The sequence below is a fragment of the Geospiza fortis genome, unplaced genomic scaffold (genome assembly GCF_000277835.1).
Source record: "Geospiza fortis unplaced genomic scaffold, GeoFor_1.0 scaffold192, whole genome shotgun sequence".
In the NCBI taxonomy this organism is placed as follows: domain Eukaryota; kingdom Metazoa; phylum Chordata; class Aves; order Passeriformes; family Thraupidae; genus Geospiza; species Geospiza fortis.
Window position 1 is genome coordinate 4,293,813 of NW_005054315.1, and position 19,622 is coordinate 4,313,434.

The window sequence follows — 19,622 nt, forward strand, 5'->3', positions numbered from 1 at the left end:
GTGACAACTGAGTAGGAAAAAAAATTTACCTCTGCTGTTATTTCTTTACAGTGAAAAAGTGGCCACCTCTTTTGATTAGAATCATAGAATCATTTAGGTTGGAAACTTGCTGTTCAAGAACATCAAGTACAACCATTAACTCAACAGTGCCAAGTTCACCACTAAACCATGCCCCCAAATGCCACAACTGCGCATCTTTTAAATACCTCCAGGCACAGCAACTCCGTTTCCCTGGACAGCTTGTTCCGGTGCTTGACAGTCTTCTGTGAAGAAATTTTTCTTTGTATCCAATATAAACCTGCTCAGTTACATCTTGAGGCCATTTCCCCTTTCCTGTCACTTGTTACTGCTGTTTGAGAGTTAACTGGACAGATTTGGAATTTAAATATTTTAGAGGAAATGGAAATGGACGTTTAGATAACTCTGTTATCAATAAAACTTGTTTGTTGCTGTTTTAATTAGGGAAGTCACCCAATAATTTTTATTTACCCCAAATCTTCCATGGTTCTCTGGTTGACAGCAGAGTAAAGGCAGAAAAAAAATTTTAATAAGTTTGCAATTTGCAAAAAGTTTATGGTTTCAAGAAGATTTATTAACTTAAAAATATTCTATCAGGGAAGATGATTAATCTTGAGAGTTGTAGATTTCTGAGTAACAATATTAACTGAAGGCAGCTTTAAGACTTTTAATGTTCCATTTCTGTTAAATCAGAGGAAATCAAACTAGTTGCTTTATTTTTCCTGCCATTCGAAGCTGTGGCCATGGCTATCAATACAAAACCAAAGATTTCTTCAGCAGTTAGCATGTTTATAGCAAAATTATGTAAGGATTTAGCTGTGTGTCCAGTTTCAAAGGTGTTACTCCTACTGAAGTCAATGAAGGATGTGCTGAAGACTTTGCTGGCAGAATTGAGCCTCACATGCTCAGAATTTCTCCATGTAAAGTTACTGCAAACCAGCATGTTTTATGCATCATGTCAGATGCATTGGCTAATCGGTTTCCATGTGACAGAGAGATATGAAAGAGATTTTCTCTGTAGCAAGATGAAGATAAGCAATTTTTTCTGGTTTGTTTGTAGACAGCAAGATAAAATGTAAAGTTTTGCTGACACAGCTCTTCATTTAGTAATTTATTTTCTTTTAAAGATTCTTAAACATTTTAAGAAAATGCTCTTAGGTTTGTATTTGCAGTAAGGCCCATAAATAAGATGGGTAAGACTCAAGTTTGATAAACATTTTTCCCCTTTCCTCTTTTGGTAGTACTCATCACACTGCTTCTCTCCCTTGAACTTCAAGTTATAATTTCTCGTTAAACCTCTTGCACTACAGTCTTAGTCACAACTAGGATCAAGTTCTGAACTCTCAGTGCAGCTTATCCTTTCCCCAGACCTTCCAGTTACAATTTGTGATCTCTTTCAGCATGTAAAGATACCCAGAGGCAGCCACTGCTCAGGCAGGGGAACTTAGGGAGCAGGAGAGAGAGGCAAAACTCAGATCTGAGGGACTGGGGGCTGCTCTAAAACTTATCAAAAATGATGGGCAGGTGGAGAGGATGGGGAGGCATGGAAAATCTAGGAATAGAAGAAGGAAAATATCACATCAACAATCTTTATTGGTTGTTGATTCCTGCCATTGATATTTGCTAAAAAGAAACAGTGAATCCTATCAGCCTTCCCATTCATAACTGTTAACAAAATTTTGTTATTAATGAATGGGTTGCCCCCAGCATAATCCAATTTTCAATGCAAAAACATTTAAATGTTTTTGGAGTATGAATTGTGTCTGGATTTTGGCCATGTCATTTCAAATTTGTTGAAGACTTTTCTAATTCATTTTTTTTCTTTCTTTTCTTTCAAATTTTGTCATGCATTTCAATAGGGAGTGTTTTTCTGTGGTTTGAGGGAGAATCCACTATGGAACTGCAGAGCAATTTCAAGTAGTAAACATTTTCTATTCTGGGATATCTAAAAGTGACAAAATTTGTTGTAACTACCCACAGCTGTAAGTACAGGCTGAATTGAATTCTGAATTCAGTACTGGCAGTCATGAATAACGAATTTGATAAGGAACATGATAAAGAATTTTGTTCTCCAAGTTTTTATAGAATTTGGGTTCAGGCAGGTGACTTGATTTCAGAGTGTGGAGACAGCTCTGTAATAAAAGAATGGCTGTGTGATCCAGTAGATGAGACCTTTTATTAGCAATTTTGGAAGCCAGAGTTTTATTGGATCTGCTAATACTTTGCTATGTAACCTGGGACAAACTGCTTATCTGTTATTCCTCCTGTTTTCCTGTGGAAAGGTGAATACTAAATGTCAGGTAAATGCAAATGGTTTATGAGACTGAAAATGTTTCCTTCATGATGTACTTTGAAAACTGGGATTGAAAAGGGCTATGTTAGTTACAGTAACGTGGGTTGTATATGGACAACAACATAGCTAGGTTTTGATGTACAAAAGTAAAAAGTAGGAATAGATTCTGAACACATTTCTTTCTTTTTTTTAATGAAATAACCATTCAATGAGCAGGAGAGAAAAGCCATTCTCTTGAACTGAAAGGTTATGATATTTAATTAAGTATCAAATTATCGTGCAACATATTTCTGTTGCTTCTAATGCTAACAGCAAAAAAGCAATGAAGTGTTTCTAAAGCAGAATGATGGGAATGCCTTCAAAAATACATGAAACAAATAGGTTTATCAATGATTTAGCTCCCTTTCAGATAAAGCTAGAAAAAGGGGGTTAATACTAAAGTAAAGAAATGAGTACATTTTAGGAGTTGAACACTATATCACAAATTTTTTGTGTTTTAGCTAGAAGAACAACACCCCTTTTGGAATATATTAAAAATAGAAAATTAGAAAAGCAGGTACGTTCAGACTTTTGCCTGAAGTTCCACATTTATGTTTCATATGGTTTTCTGTTGGACAAATTACAATTAATCATTATTGAACTCTTCAGAGAATACGAGAAGAGAAAAGAGAAGAACGGAGGCGGAGAGAATTGGAGAAGAAACGTTTGCGGGAGGAAGAGAAAAGGAAGCGCAGAGAAGAAGAAAGACGTAAAAGAAAAGAAGTGGAGAAGCAAAAGAAGATTTCTGAAAAAGAGATAAGGATCAAGGTAACTGAGATCAATGAAAAAAATTATTCTTCTTTTGAAGTTATCCAGAAGTTCTTTGGTATCTCAATGTTTATTTAGTGTACAACAGCACAGTGTGGAAACACCAAACCAGTTTTGACTAGAAGGGAAAATAATGTAGGGCTCTGACAAAATGTTTGAAAGTGTGACTGATGGCCTTACCTACCACGGTGTGCTGGTGCAGTTAGAGCAGGTAACTCGGACATCTTCACACAACTCTGCAGCATTTGGTATAAGAATGTGTAGCATAAAGCAAGAGCTTGACTCAGATTTACTGGTGGTGAGAATCCACAGAACTGTGGATATCTTTCCTCATTTGTTCTTGCAAAACAGTTTTCTTCACCTAAAAGTATAAAAATAGTAAATTCTGAAGCTGAATTACATGTTTTTCATATCTGGGCATGAAAAAAAATACTCTAGAAGTTCATAAGAAAAGGTATTTTAATCCTCAAAATACATTACCTAAAAATGCTTGTCCAAAAAGCCCCAGTATTCATGACATATCTGGGGTGATATGACCCTGAAAACTATTTCTGTCTCTGAAAGTAGAGGAAAAATATTACCTGAGAGAAACATTATGGAAGCTTCAAATATTGAAGATTAACCTGTGCTCATTTCAGAAACAAAATGGTGGATTGGAAAGACTAAGGAGTTCTGCCTAGAATTGATATGGTAGAGTAATAATTTGAGACAGTTGGTCCTTCTATAAAGTTTATGCCTGTAATACTGTACTCTGCTGAAACCCTGTATGGGTTGCTATGAGAAGAACAGACTTCTTGAAAATCGTAATCTTCAAGGTGAAAATGTAATGACTTCTCTTCTGCTAATATCGCAAGTTTTTCCCCATCTGTATTTGTGTCAGGATGTACTAAGCACCTACTTCTACATGCCTGTCTATCCCAATTCATGTGACAGACATTTTATATAATATTTCAAGGAGTGAAGTATTAATCCTGCTGTCTTTGTAGTATTGTAGAGGTTCTGCTTCTTATTTTATGGGCAATGACATTGAGCTCTATAACATGATTTCTAAGAAACCATAGACCATAATAATGTCTTTATGTTTGTAACTCAGGAGAGAAGAGTAGGTAAGTGCTCTGAGAAGAATAGGTAAGTGCTTTCTCCAGTATTCTCCATGTATTTGAAAGTGTACAGTTGAATGCCTAATAATGACTGTCACTCCTTAGCAAATGTAAACCACCCTTTTAAAATAACTTTAAATTTTATGCTTTGTAAAATATATTCCTAGCATGTAAATAAGGTATCTCAAATCTTAGCAGGTTACTGATATATTTAGTACTTATTAAAATGCCTGCACAATAGAGGAGAATAATTTTGCATCACAATATAAACAAATATCTCTTAGCTTCTCAAGAAGCCTGAAAAAGGAGATGAACTGGCCAGTGAAAAGCACAAAGAAAAAGGTGAAGAAGCTGACATTGAGGAAAATAAATGGGATAAATCACCTGGATCTGGGAGTATAAAATCCAAATCTTTGGAGAGTTCACTAAAAGAAATTAAGGAAAAGTAAGTAATATGTACCTTTTAGTCTTTAATTTAGATCTTAAATGCTTTCATCACAAGGCTTAAATATAAGTGGTGCATTGACAAGATGTTCTGTCACCAAAGAACCAATTTCATTCTGTGTGTGAACAAATCTCTTCCTGTTGTTTTGGTAAAAGGTGTTTTGTAACAATTTACTGACCTGGTGGCAGTATTAGTGGATGCAATTTGTTATTGGTGAAATGCTATGAAATCCCTGATTGGATGGATTTCTGCATGAAATCTCAAGTAATTCAAGTAATTTTGTTGTTATTTCACCTGTTCCCCATCAAGAGTTCAGGTAAGGCTCTCCTTCCATTACTCATATTGAAGACTAAATTGTGCACAATGCCATACTTTTCCTTCACACATGAGTTGGCTGCAATAAACATATAAATGTTTAGGTAAGTGGGACAATGGCAAAATCGAGAAGGTGTGAATGAAAGCCTTATGATAGATACATGCAATAGACTGTCTCTGTCTCCTGCTGCCTTTTGTGTTACATTTGCAACGATAGGAACAAAAGGCATAGCTCTGTTCTATTACTGCTGTAGCCTGGAAATGACTCATCTTACGAGTGTTTTCAGCAGTTGGTTCTCTTTCTTGTCCTTTGGCACATTAGTCCTATCGCAAGCAGGACCTACCCATAAGATATGCAAGATAAATAACAAAGAAAAATATGTATGTTCTGAATGTTCCTGAAAAATTCCATGTCCTGAAACTCTGAAATTGAAAATATTCAGCAACTTCTTTATTAATAGTCTTCAAGAATGGAAACAGAACAGGCTCAACAGAAACACTTGAAGGGGCAAATCAGTTGTTTGCTACTCATAGAATCTTTCAGGCTGGAATGGACCTTTAAGATCATTGAGTCCAACGGTTAACCCAGCACTGCCAAACTGCCATTATAAACCGTGTCCTTAAGTGCCATGTCTACATGTCTTTTAAATACCTCCAGGGATGCTGACCCCACTACTTCCCTGGCTTTTTATGGATTAAACTTTTGGTGGTGCCATGTAACATTGTTTGCTATTGATCCTGTAAGTTTAATAAGACATTAATGTATATTTTGCTCATGTAAAACAGAACCTGTTTGGCTGCACAGGTACAGTAAGCATTACCTTGTGTTTCCAAGCGCTGATTTTATCGTGATTTTTAGTGGGTAGGTAGCAAGCTATGAGCTATTTCAGCTGGATTGAGATTTAAAGTTGAAACTACTTTGTCACTGACTCAGAAATTGGCAATAAGCTGTAACTGCCAACTCTACCTGCAGCAGACTGAGTTGCCCGTTTGAAACCATGTCAAAGGCTTGGTAGCAAAAGCTTCCTACCACAAATCAAAATCTCACTAGGTGCATAAGTTACATGGTCAAATGCGGATTTGAAACTGCAGACAGAAGTGTGCTTCCATTCCCTTTACTTCTATTCATTTCTGCTTTCTCTGACTGTGTAACTTTGTCTTCTGCCTATACTCTAAAATTGCTTACCCTGCCATTTCCACTCTTGCCTGCCTGTTCACTGTGACTGAATTTTAGGAATCTACTTTAACCACTCTTGGAACAGGAGTTAGTATCCCTGTCACCTGCCTGCCTTCAGACACAGCACTTCGTCCCCAACAGTAACAGACAAGGGAACAGACAAGTGTTAGGCAATACTGCAGCCACAAATTGAGAGGGTCTTTTGGAGGGTCTTGCCCTGAGCCTTGCTAGGACTTGGAGTTAGGTTCTGGAATAGCATGTTAAACATGAAACAAAGCAATTTACAGCCACATACCCCTTAGCTAACATAGTATTTTATGTAAGTGTATCCATGCTACAGGTACGGGGTCAGTGTAACTGTGGTTGGTTCAGGTGTCTGTGACAGCTGGAATGTTGCTTCCGCTTGGTGAATGTGTTATGCTGATACAAGCTCAGTCTTGTGAAATGCTGAATAACAACCTCTCATTCAGGTTCTGCTCTGACTTTCAGCTCTTCCTGAGATGGGGACCCTCTTTTGGCAGCCCCACTAATGCCCAAGTTGGCATTGACAGATGCTACCAATTTTCACATTTCTGTTATATGAAAAAGAAAAGTTGTATATATAGATACACTTTTATTTGTATTAAATAATTGTGAATGAGAAGCATATTACTATTTGATCACCACACCATTGAAAAAATCTCCATCCTCTCTGATTCTATCTGCAGTTTCCCAAAATATGAAGAGACTATCAAAAGTAACTTGCTGTTTCAATTTTAAGTATTTATACATATGTAATGAAAAGAAACTGCCTGTATTTGTTCCTTTTAAAGTTCAATCTATTTTGTAATCTTTCTTCATTATTTGCAGTCTGCCATATGAGAGAAACACCCATTTACTGAACTGGAACAATGAAGTGAATAAGAGAGCTGAGAATTTTATCAGACAGGCAGCAAAATATTGTCTATAGTCTTTATAATATAAACAATTTACAGCATAGCAGAAATTAAATATCATGTTGTGGTAAGGTAATGGTCTTTGCCGAAATAAAATATGCAAAGGCAGGCTAGATTATTTGGAGACATGATAAACAAAAGCCTGGAACATAAGTATTTATTTTCACAAATGTCTTCTGCAAGTTATTTTCACAAATGTCTTCTGCAAGTTATGATATCAGTAAATAATTTTTGTTATGCAGAGACATAAAATTTACAAATTGATATGTGATACCTGCATAATTCCTTCAGATCCTGAATGTTCCTGTTCAAGGGAATACTTCCACGCATGATTCGCCTCAACACCAGGCTACAAGTGCTAACAGTGCAGCATGTGTTTATATGAAGGGTATTGGGGAACTATTGATAGGATTTCAGAGAGGGATAGAAGGCGAAGAATGGGCCTTCCACAACAGTTGCACAAAAGCTTGGTAAAGCTTTGTCTGCAATTCTCAACCAAATGCATCGGTGGACATACATGGGAGAGACATTCATCATTTAACCCTTTGTAATGAGAAGAAAACAAACTTGATATATAATTTATCTACACACTTCTAAAGTCAAAGGAAGACTTTGACTTTTATCTTTCTGTAGCTCCTTTTTACTGTTAACTGCTTGGATTTTCTTTCTCTTCGTACATACTCATAGGTCACAAAATGATAGTGACAAAGAGCAAAGAGATTTGGAGAGAAGATTTCGAGAAAAAGATCCTGAAAGACAAAGGTATCGATTGGATGATGGCAGAAAGCATAGAACTCACTATGAGTTTGACAAGTTTATGAGAAGGAATGAAGAAGAGCTGAAATGGGGGAAAGGATACAACCAAGACAGAGGAAAGAAAGGGAACTACAACTACAGCTTCACTGTGGAGGCAGTAGACAAACTGGGTAAAGAGGACAAGTGTGATGACATGGCATCCAAAAAGGAGCGCATAAGAAATAAGGTTCTTTTATTCATTTAGGATAATCTTTCATTAGTTAATATGGTTCAAGATCACAGATTTTAAATTCTGCAGATTCAGCATAAAGATGCTTTTTCAAAAGAATTCTTTTTCTCATTTTCAGTAAAACCCAGATTTCTTTCTGGGTTGTTGTCAACGGACAGCAGCAGTTAAAATAAGTTAAGGTTACAGGCTCATTCATATTCACAACATATAGAAGACTTTCTGTCTTCATTTCAACCCTGACATTTGAAGAATACTATTCTTGGAAGCCTTACATTTTATAAGTATATTAAAAATCGTTACACTTCTGATCCATAATGAAATTTTAAAATTGTGGCATGTTAGTCTTTTAAAAACATACTTCCATTACTCTCATAAAATAATTATATTATGGATTTGCCAGGCATTGCTTGGCAGAGCAACAATAAGGACTGAAATAAATTGCTAATTCAGAGAGCGTGAATGTATGGATTTCTCAGTATTGCATACCTGCCAGTATGAAAAGGCTGTCATTTCATCAGGATAAATTTGTCCCCATAGCTGTTGTCAGGAGAAGAGCAGATGCAAAACCAGTGTGAGCAGAGCCTGTATCAGGGTGTGTAGTAGAGCTGTCCCCTGTTGTCTCCCAGAGATCTTGGTATCATTTTTCTCAGGCTGGCTGATTTCACGGATGTGCCAGAGTATTTTCAGGATGTGGCTCTCCTTGTCAGCCCCTTTCTCTCTCTCTTTTGATCCTAGATTTTCCACAAAAGATGACCAAAACACTGTTAGTGTAGAAATTTATTCTGCATGTGAAACTCTTCTTTCAAAGCAAGCGACAGATCTGTTCTGTGGGCTAAGGCTGACAAGAGTAAACTGGTCACATGCAGAGTGAGTCTGCATGGAGTGTGCAGGGAACAAGTTCAGGTGGCCTCACTGTGCATGTCAAGGAAGTCATCTTGTGCCAACACAAAAAGCCTGGTGTGCTCTGAGGTTTTTTTATGCAGAGATCAGCTGGGCAGGATTGCTAAGATTTATCTGCATTGACACATTAGCCATTTCCTCATCAGTGGCTCTACCTTTTTCTGTGGAATAGTCAGAAAATGGCTAGTTCAGAAACAGGAAGATGAGGAAAATATTTTTTCTCATTCTTGCCATGCTCTTCTTGAAATCTCTCAAAATAATCTCCAGCCTTGGAACTGGATGGTGGGTCCTAGGGGCCTTCTGGCAAGTGTTAAGAAGCTGCCTGCTTTTTATTTCTTTGCATCACACTTCTGGTAGCTTGTTGAGTCCCTGGATTAGTCCACACTTAGGACTAAAATACAATATTTTTTCCCTAAAAAAATAAGCACCATCAGTAAGGTATGTTGCAGTGTGGTGACTTTTTTCCTTAGAGTATTTATCACATAGGTGATTAGGGCTCAGTTTTACAACTTAGATATAGCATTGACAATGCCAACACAAATTTTTAGTCAGAGATGGAACCTCTTTCTGAAGTTCATTGGAATTAATTAGAAAATGGGAAATTTCCAATGTAAGTAATGTGATAGTTTTTATACAAACCACAAGCTACAGAGGCTGTGGTAGGAAAAGTCATTTTCACCCTTCATCTTAAACTTTCTAAATGGCACTGCTTGAGGATCTACTTTTATGCAGCTGTTTGGGATATAGAAAGGTGTGTTGTGCATTTCATACCACACTGCAAAGCACTAACTAGTCAGAAGGCTCAGTAGTAAATCTTGACATCTGGTCTAAAGAGAAGGAGAAAAAAAGTGGGTGTAAAAAAGCCAAGTGGGTCAAAAAAGATGAAAGAAAAAGAAAAGGGGAAATGCATATTGGGAATAAGAAAAAAAGAATGAAAGAACAAAAATCAATAATTACTTCAAAGTTACTTATTATATTACTTACTTCATTATGAAGGCAATTGAAAATTGGTATAGTTTGATGTAGGACAGTTTCAGTGCTCTGCCACTGTCTTTAAGTAGGCTGCTGGCTGTGTGCTAAACTTAACACAAGACTGATCAAAAAGCTCAGGTACTGGTGAGCTTTCGGTTGCTTCATAACATTATGTGAAAGTAAAACACCCTTACCAGGAAAAGACTTCTTAAGCAGAGTTTCTAACTGGTGTATTTTACTAATGAAATTTCAAAGATAAAGAATGCTCTGAAGAGCATCACCATTTTCAGGTTGGAGGCATCTTTTCCATGGAAACTGGCTCCTTCTTCTATTTTCTCAGGATCAGAGCAGCATGTGTATGATTGGGTCACTCACAGAGCCTGCACATGCTCAAATTGTACTTACTTTGTTTATTATCAGTGCATAAATTCCCTTGCTCTCATACTCAGGATGGAAGGCAAGATGAAGCGGAGCAAAACTGTGCCATTTCATTTAGATGTGTATAATTCAAATGCATTTTATGTTTAAATTCTGGTAAGGATTGGGTAATGATTGATGACCAGTTGAGGATAATTTTGTAGCTGGTACCTGCTGAGCTGTTCTCTGGTCTGTCTTGGATTTTTATGCTTATATGTAATGTTTGACGTTTCATCTGCAGAGTTGCAAGTGCACAGGCTATTGTTCTTCTCAGCTGATGTTAGTGAAGGTAGCAACATTTCTTTTGTTTTACTTGTAAATACCATGTTTGATAATTGTCTGCAGTATTTCTCCTTGTTTATGTCAAATGTATCATAGGATCTTTAATTTTTACAGCATTTTTCATTTTTTCAAAATGTTTGGCTCCCAAGAATAGTGTTATAAACCACGCATATTGAATACTAGATACTAAATACCCAGTCAATTTTCATTACATGCCATTTTTTTCCTGGTTCTTATAAAATGTAAAATAACTTAAATCTAATTTCTTCATAAATATTCAAAACTTTAAAATTCCACATATGTGTCCCACGTGGGTTTCTCAGAGCCTTAACCATTATGTCCTTCCTTCTAGGATCGTCCAGCCATGCAGTTGTACCAGCCAGGAGCTCGCATCCGAACACATGTGGGACCTACAAGTAAAACCTATGACTGCAGTGGGAAATCCTTTGAAGATGCTCTTGATAAAAAGTATGAGGCAGATAATTCAGCTGGAGCTAGTTCTGAAAAGACTGAAGAAACAGAATAAAACAGTCTGGGGGAAAAGTCTTGTGAAAAGGAATTAATTTAAGATTCAGCATCATCACAAAAATCCATTGGGCTGTTTCAGAACTCCACAGGCAATTGTATCAACAAAATAATAATAGCTCTGCCTCTTACTTCCTGTAAAAGAAAGGGAAGAGTGACTGGAGATATGTAAAATATCTTACAGCAAAGGAATATTGTTGCTTTTTTACAAAAAGCAGCTCAAGCACTCTTTGCCTAATTTAAAAGCAGTTAAAATATTTTATTAGATTTACCTTGAAACAGAAGACCCTCTAACAATTTTAAGGGAATATTTATATAAGACTTTAGAGAAGCTATGTCAGCTTCTTGAGTCTAAAGAAATTAAGTGTAAATTTGCATCAGTTTGAAATCTGAGGCACTTTACATGTATTTGGTGCATGACATGAGGGTCCACAGGACCCCTTCCTGCAAATGGCAGGGGTGAGGGCTGCTGCAGGGTGTTGCAGACAGACTCAGTGGGACCAGCCATGGGATGAAGTTCTGCAGCCAGTGGTGTTTGCAGGATGAGGCCCACAGTTTGCACAGTTGTGAGGAATGTCCAGTGGTATCTGTACCTCATGGTGTTTACATTGGTTTTCAATTAACTGTAGTGTCAGATAAGTGTTAGTAAAGCTACAAGTATGTTGTTGGAGAGTTTGTCTTTTTCTGAGCCACTTTTGCCTTTTATGTTTTAATAGATTCCTTGTGCTTAAAACAGAAGACAGCTAATGCAAACATCAGCACATTAACAATAAATCTGGTTTTAATTAATTAGCTGGTTTTTATCGTTCTGACACTGACTTTTGGGCAAAAAAAAGTGGTTGTACAGTGATGACTTTTTATAAGCTAATGTTTCATATAAGTTGCAGTAACAGGATTTGGAAAATGTAAAATACATGAGCATTCTGCAGTTTTGTTTGTTAAAAAATTAAACACACATGAATGTCAATTGCAAACTGCCATTTTGTAAAATCCAGGCCAAATTCTGCCCTCTAAGGCAGGCACATATACATGTGTATGTGTGGGGGTGTGTGTGTCTTTTGTTGGTTTCAATGATAGACGTGCGTTTATGAAAGGGCAGGATATGTTCATTTATCTTTCATGGGTGAAAATTTCTCAGTTGTCTAAAACTGAGACCTGCTTTGTCATTGAAGTTAAATAGTAAGACATTATTTTTACATCCTCTCTGAACATTTTATTATTGAGCATAACATCTAATTGTCCTAGACTGAAAATTATTTATTGTATTTTAACAGATGTTAAGCATTAAATAGAATAAAAGTAAAAAAGATTTTGACTATGATTTTGAGATGTGATACTGTGCTATTTTTTCATCTATTACTCCAGAAAAAAATAAGTAAGATGCTATTATACTGCTCTGCATGCTTCAGAAGCAGATAAAAATACAGTTGAGAAGAATTTTAGTATCAGGCTACATAAGTCAGCTTCCAACTAAAATTACTTCAAGATTAAGTAAAACTGCTGCTAGAAAATCATCTGGGTTTAGCTCAATCTAAAGTTTATCTCGTTTGCCAAGTTTATCCTGACTGCAGGAGAAAGGATTTTGTCACGGTGTCCTGGCTGAGCACTGGGAGGGCAGGCTTTCCCCTCAGTGAAAAGTCTCAGCTTGATCCAAGGAAATTCATCAGGGAAATTCTGCAGTAGAGCTGGGCAGAGCTGGGATCTTCACCAGATGAGGGTCTGCTCAAAAGCATCTCCCACCTTTTTGGATGCCCTGTGGTGACTGGAGCAGGGGGTGTGTTTCACCTGTGAGAGGGACTGGCAGGACACAGAGGAACTGTGATTTTGCATGTGCTCACAACTTGAGTTTGATATCTTTTGGGCTTCTTCTCCACTTGCACCCGAGTTCCTTGATTATAAGCACATCTTCATAGTATTATAGAGAACTAACTAAACACAGGAATTTTGCAATGTTTTTCCATTTGGGTCTTCTTATTCAAACCTCATCTCAGTAAAAACTGTGCTTAAACACTTGTGTCCATCGGATCAAGCTGGAGATTCAGGTCAAGACAGAAATTCCTGCAGCTTTTTGACAAATTTTTGTGTTCTTGTGGATGCAGGCTCCTGCCCAAAAGGGCAGAGACAGAGAACCTGTCCTTTGACTTAAATATTCACATGGAAGGAATATTCAGGACATCCAAATTTGGATATGGAGAGTGCAGTAGTCAACATCTGCACACAGCTGCAGCCTGAGCTGCATCCCAAGCTGATGGCTTGGCAGTGCCACTCTAGGAACCCTTGAGACAGCCCCTCTTGTGCAGCAGGTACTGGCATCTATTCTTGCCACATCTGAGAAGGGCAGTAGGAAGCACTGGCCACCATCAGCAGGATCTGAGCATTGCCATGGCCAACTACACCTGCCGCAAGTAGCTCAGGAGAGATAGGAACAGCAAGGAGCACCAGGAGCCCAGGGTGCATGGGAGTGCTGCCTGCAGGCTCTCTGCTACAGTGGGACCCCTCCTAAAACAGAGAAAACATCATCACTGAGCTTCCCCTCTCTGCACTCATGGTCATCTTGGGCAGTGCCAGTAGGACTGCCTGTGCCTGTGGAAACAGGAATCAGGTTTGGGATGGGAACTTGTGTAGCCATATCTGCAGGGAAGGCTGCCTGCTGGAATTGAGCATGTACCTCATGGGAATGCTGCAAAGTACAATGGCTAAAGCAGCAAAATACATTTCCAAGTCCCTTCTCCAATGTCTCCTGCACAGGAATGCAGCAGGGCCTGAGCTTGCTTCCCTTGCTGGAGGAGCTGCCACCTGCTCTGTGCTCACTTGTTCTTTTATGCTTCTCCCTATGACATCAAATAAATGCAGGCTTGCTGCCTGCCTTTGTGCAAACTCATCGTGGCGTGAGAGCTTCATTGCCACAATAGTAACTTTGTTTTGCAAATTCAGCTTAGCTGAAAGTAGAGACAGCATCCCCACAGAATGGGAATTGTGTCTGGTTACATCACAGCTGACTTCAGTGCCATCTGTTTTCTTGCTTTTAAAATATAATGTTCTACACATAGAGAGCTTCACCAAATTTCTGTTGCCTGGTTTCTCATTGAATTCCAAGGTCATTGACATTCAGGAAGATGGAAATCACTCTGTCTGTCAAATGGAGATTGGGCTCCATTCTGTCTTGATCTATTGTATTACTGGAAACTGATGTGGAATGTAAATCTTCAGTAAAAATCCCTGCATTTGTGCTTGTTGCAGCTTTAAGGAGAAGCTTATTCAACTCCAAACATTGTACTGACAACTTTGCATTCAGTTTATAAATACATTCTGTTGCTTCTTTTAATTTAAAACCAAATGGCTGAAAGTTGTTTTTGGAGAGTCTTTGGAGGTCCATCCATGGTTAAACCAACACTGCTCTTCATGCTGAAGGCAGTTTCTCTGCTGGCATTTATTTGCAGTATTACAACTGAACAGCCCAAACAAAAGCCTGAAATACGAACATGACAAAACCCACTCATTGGGCACAAAACAATATTGAACATCAGAATAAAATATGCCTGAAAAGGAAAATGGAGTAGTACTTCCCTCCCCCAACCTGATGGAATGTTGAAAATCTCTGGAAAATTACTTGTGAGTTGATGGTGCTGTTTGACTATTATATGATGAGAGGAGAGACTTAAAATTCTCAAGTTACTTATTGATAACTGTTTCATTAGAAAGAAAAAAAAAATCTGAAACAAATGGGAAACCAGAATCTTGTATGATAATTTCTAAGTGACTTAAAGGCATTCACTCTGTCTTCTGTGCCTCCACTTGAGCTTTTCATTGAAGTTCTTGAAGACTGAAAATGTCATCTTACCAAGTGCTGGTGTCCCTCTTAGCAGTTAAACCCTCTCCCAAACTTCTTCATTGTTACATAACTAAAAAAAAATATTTTCCAGATATATTTTGTGATTTACATTTCATTAGGCCATACCTGATCTCCTGAATATACCCCATTTCCATATCCCATCTACAATTATGTAAATTCTATCAAAGGCTCATTACTGTCACATAAATATTACAGTATTTTGATTCAAACACACAAGACATTGGACTGCAGTGTTCTTTGCTCAATTCCAACTAACAGCCTGGATTATTTAAAAAAAAATCTCCAACACACTCCAAAAGGGTAAAGATTAGCAAAAATGGCACATAGGCTCATGGTCCATGCAAGATCCATAAATGGCTCCCAGCATATGCAGAAGGCAGGAGATACAAAACATGCAGAAATGGGTGATTCTTTTTGCCCCTTCTCTTTAAAAATGTTGACATAGTCTAGAATCAAATATGAAGATTCTGCATAGAAGTTGAGGGGGGTGGGTGGGGGCTGGGTCTTTTAGGGTATTGGTGTTTTAGTTTTTTTTCTTTTGCCAGGATCTCAGTTGCCAACTCTAGTGAAGAGATTGAAAAGTAATTCTGGAAGGCTCCAGGTGGCCAGGCAGGGGGTTTTGCTTTAGATTGTCCCCAGCATGGCCTGTTACTACTGATCTTTGCCCAGGTATGTGTGTGTTGTGCTGCTCCCTGTATCTGGCTGTGCAAAAACACAGACGGTCCTGCTGGATGAAACTGAAGGGAAATTCCACCTCACCTTGTTTCTTAACAATAAACTTGAATATGGGCACCAATATATGACATTACCTGCTGGAAGTTCTTGTCCATTTTGACAGCTGTTGAAGGTCATCAGCATCCAGAAACAAGAGTATGTGTACAATCATGTTCTCAGGCATTCAGTCAAGAAAATCAGGATATCAGAGGAGAAATGGAAACACTTTCAGGGCTGAATAGGTTCAATCTTGTTTCCTTAACAGTTAACAACATCCTGAAATACAAAGATTAAAGTTGCTTGTATATTGGAAACTTTTAAGCTCCTAAATTATGGATCAAATAACAAGGAGGAAAACATTTGGGAATATGTTACATAAGGTAAAAATATACTCGGGGGTATTTAGATGTATCTCCAATGAATTGTGAGCTCTCCCTAGCTACAGTGTTAGGTAACTGTTCGTTGCTCTATTTGTTACAGTTACTAATGCATAGTAAAAAAAAGGCCATTTCAGAAAGTAATTTAGAGGCCTAAGGGAAGGAATGAATGAAAAAATAGCTGTCTTGGATGATTGAACTCCATGCCTTCAAAAGCCTGCTGGCATTTTTACTGAGAGACTTCATAGGTGAATATGGTAATTTTTTACATGTTGCTTATAAAAAAAATTCTAGAACTGCAAACTATATTAAAGTGTTTTTCACAAGAATATTAACTGAAAGGGGAGATATTATGAAACTTTAGCATGATTTCATAAATCAAATTTAATCCCTAGATGTATATGAAAAAAAGTTCTAAACAAGTTAGAAAAGAAAGTTTAACCATACAGTAAAAAAAGTCTATTAAAAAAAAGTTATTCACTGTGGTTGCTTGAGATGTGTTCTTTACCTATGCTCTATTATTGGTAATCCAGCAAAAAAAAATCTCTGTGGGATTTCTTTACCCCCTTTGAGAAAACTTCTTCACTAAGTTGAAAGGCAATCCTCCAATTATTCCAAATCACTTACAGGTAACAATAGCATGGAAAAAGTTTACTTAGTCTGTCTAAGAAGAAACCTAATCAATGGGGTACACCTGGTTTATCTGGAATTTAATTAAGTGTTTGATTCCATTCTCAATGGAAATTATTCTACTAACTACAGTAGCTGGAAATTAATTTTAAAACTGTAAGATGAGTGAAAGCACTGGCAAACCAGAAAGAGATGAAAAGCTCAGGATCAAGTGAAAACAACAGGTTATTAGCTGGCCTTGGGTTGGCTTTACAGGTATTTCCCTGCATGAACAAAGCAGGAGTCAGCATTTTGAGTAATAAAAACCAGATAAAATGCAAGTACAAGGGGGATGAGTAGCAATAATGTTCTTGGCTGAAGACTAGGATGGAAACAACCCGTTGGTTTTTGTTAGTCATGGAAAAACCACAATGCCCAATGATGAATGTATAACCTGTAGTCAAAGAGATATGAGCCTGGGACTTGACTACACAGAAGACCGGGAGGGTATCTAGCCTGCAGTGCTAGATTTCTCCATGACATTTAGATATGGAAAAAAGATATTAATTCCTCATCAATCAGTAATTGTAGTTAATCACTTCACTTCTGCTACATTTTCAGAGCATGGGCAGGATTGATTTTGTTGGAAACTTAGATACGACTGGCAAAAAATATTGCTTCTATCCAAGCAGCCAGGGGATGTGACAGATCACTGCTAGATGCTGCCTGTCACAGAGCCCGCCCTCTTGGTAAGGAAATGGTGCTGAATGCCCAGCCCTAACTTTCCCTGGAGGAGCTCTGAGCCATTCCTACCTATCCTCTCAGTGGGTACCAGGGAGAAAAGCTTAGCATCTTTTCCTCTGCTTCCCTCCTCTGGAAGATGTAAAGAGCAATGAGGACGATTGACAGACTGAACTATTAAGAGACAATGACTCAAAACATTGCTCATACATGGAGGTGCCAGGGTGCTTGGTTGAGATGGAGTAGGTGAACTTTTCTTTGTGTAATGGCTAAACCTCTGATCTGATAAGGCACAGGGTGAATGACGGGCTGTGAGTGAGATAAGAGCTGGATCCCGTGGACAGGATTGTGCCCCTTGCCATGCTAAGCTGTGCTTCCTTGCACAAACCACTGGGATGTGGGGCTCCCCCTCCTCTTCCCGGAAATGCGGGGAACTCTGAGTGTGACCTGAGCGGGTTCATCTCTGCTGCTGTGACACAATGCAGCATGACTGACTCAACTGTGCTGCTAGGATGGGCAGCTGTGCTGTCCTAGAAGGTGTTGAGGACTCCTGAAGTGATCTACAGTATTACATGAAACTCCCTGCTCCTGAGGAGGGACCTGATTTATATTTACCTGAATCAGAGTGAATATAGACCAAAGAGATTCTGTGTTCCACAGATTCCTCCCCACCACTTCTTTGAGACTTCTCTCATCATTCGATCACCACTTCGACCAAGACTGTAGAGCAATCAAGTCTTGTTGTGAGGCTTAGGGTGGTGAGATCCTCACAGTCCTCTCCTCTCCTCTCCTCTCCTCTCCTCTCCTCTCCTCTCCTCTCCTCTCCTCTCCTCTCCTCTCCTCTCCTCTCCTCTCCTCTCCTCTCCTCTCCTCTCCTCTCCTCTCCTCTCCTCTCCTCTCCTCTCCTCTCCTCTCCTCTCCTCTCCTCTCCTCTCCTCTCCTCTCCTCTCCTCTCCTCTCCTCTCCTCTCCTCTCCTCTCCTCTCCTCTCCTCTCCTCTCCTCTCCTCTCCTCTCCTTGAAATTTCCTTTCCTTGAAATTTCCTTTTCTCCTTGTCTGTGTCCTTGGGTGATGCTGCACTTTCACATTGCAATGCTTTCATGTTGTATTGCTATAGATAATAACCACCAAAACTGCTGCATACCTGTTTTCCTTTGCAGCCAAGTTGTTCTACAATAAACCCTACATTGTTTATTTACAAATACTGATCATTCAGTGTCACATCACACTTATTTGCCCCAAGGGATCTAGCAACAAGAACGTGGGTTACCCCCACCTTCTGTCGTGACAAAATGTCCCTCAGCCTCCAGAGAGTCTTTCCTTAAACACTTCCAGGGAGCAACCCTCCCTGGAGTTGTTTAAGGAAAAACTGGACACAAAACCCAGTGCTCTGGTCTGGTTGACAGGGGGGTGCTTGCTCACAGGCTGGAGTTGATTTCAGAGGTCTTTTCCAACTTAATTGGTTCTGTGATTCTGTGAGTCTGTCATTCTTTCCATACTGGACAAAAAGCACTGCAAAACCCAAAGGACAAAAAGCAATTCCTGAATTGAGGGACACACAGTACCTGAGGTGTGGCCTCTTTGGCACTGGTGAGCCCACACTGAGAATCCTGCATACATTTCTGGGCCCCTCAGTTCAGGAAGGATATGAATAGGCAGATCCAGAGAAAGTGATAGAGTGAGTGTCCTACAGGGAGCGGCTGAGGGAGCTGGGGTTGCTCAGCCTGGAGAGGCGGAGGCTCAGGGGAGACCTTACCTCTCGCTACAATGCCCTGAAGGGAGGCTGTAGCAGGTTGGGGTCAGGCTCTTCTCCCAGGCAGCGAGCCACAGGATGAGAGAACACAGTCTTAAATGGCATCAAGGGATTTTTAGGCTGGATATCAGGGAGAATTTCTTTACTCAGAGGGTGATTGGTTATTGGAATGGGCTGCCCAGGGAGGTGGTGGAGTCACCGTCCCTGGAGGTGTTGAAGGAAAACTGGACATGGCACGGAGGGCCATGGTCTTGTTGACACGGTGGTGTTTGGTCATAGTCGAGGATCTCAGAGCTCCTTTGCAGTGTAGTTTGTGACTCTGTGACTCTGTGTTTCTGGCACTCTGGCATCCTCTCCGCGCTGGACGAACCCCCCGTGGGCTCCCAGACAGGCCCGGGCCCCCTG

General features: G+C 39.1%; 1 protein-coding gene across 1 annotated transcript in view; it reads left to right on the forward strand.

Annotated features, from left to right (window-relative positions):
• UPF3A (UPF3A regulator of nonsense mediated mRNA decay) overlaps nt 1–12,492 on the forward strand; it is a 25,924-nt gene extending 13,432 nt beyond the window's left edge. Inside the window, exons 5-9 of the mRNA XM_031056183.1 lie at nt 2,812–2,867; nt 2,960–3,118; nt 4,503–4,663; nt 7,778–8,072; nt 10,999–12,492. Of these exons, the coding sequence (XP_030912043.1) occupies nt 2,812–2,867; nt 2,960–3,118; nt 4,503–4,663; nt 7,778–8,072; nt 10,999–11,172 (845 nt within the window). The 3' untranslated portion in view covers nt 11,173–12,492. The remainder of the gene's footprint in view (nt 1–2,811; nt 2,868–2,959; nt 3,119–4,502; nt 4,664–7,777; nt 8,073–10,998) is intronic.
• Nucleotides 12,493–19,622: the final 7,130 nt, after the last annotated feature.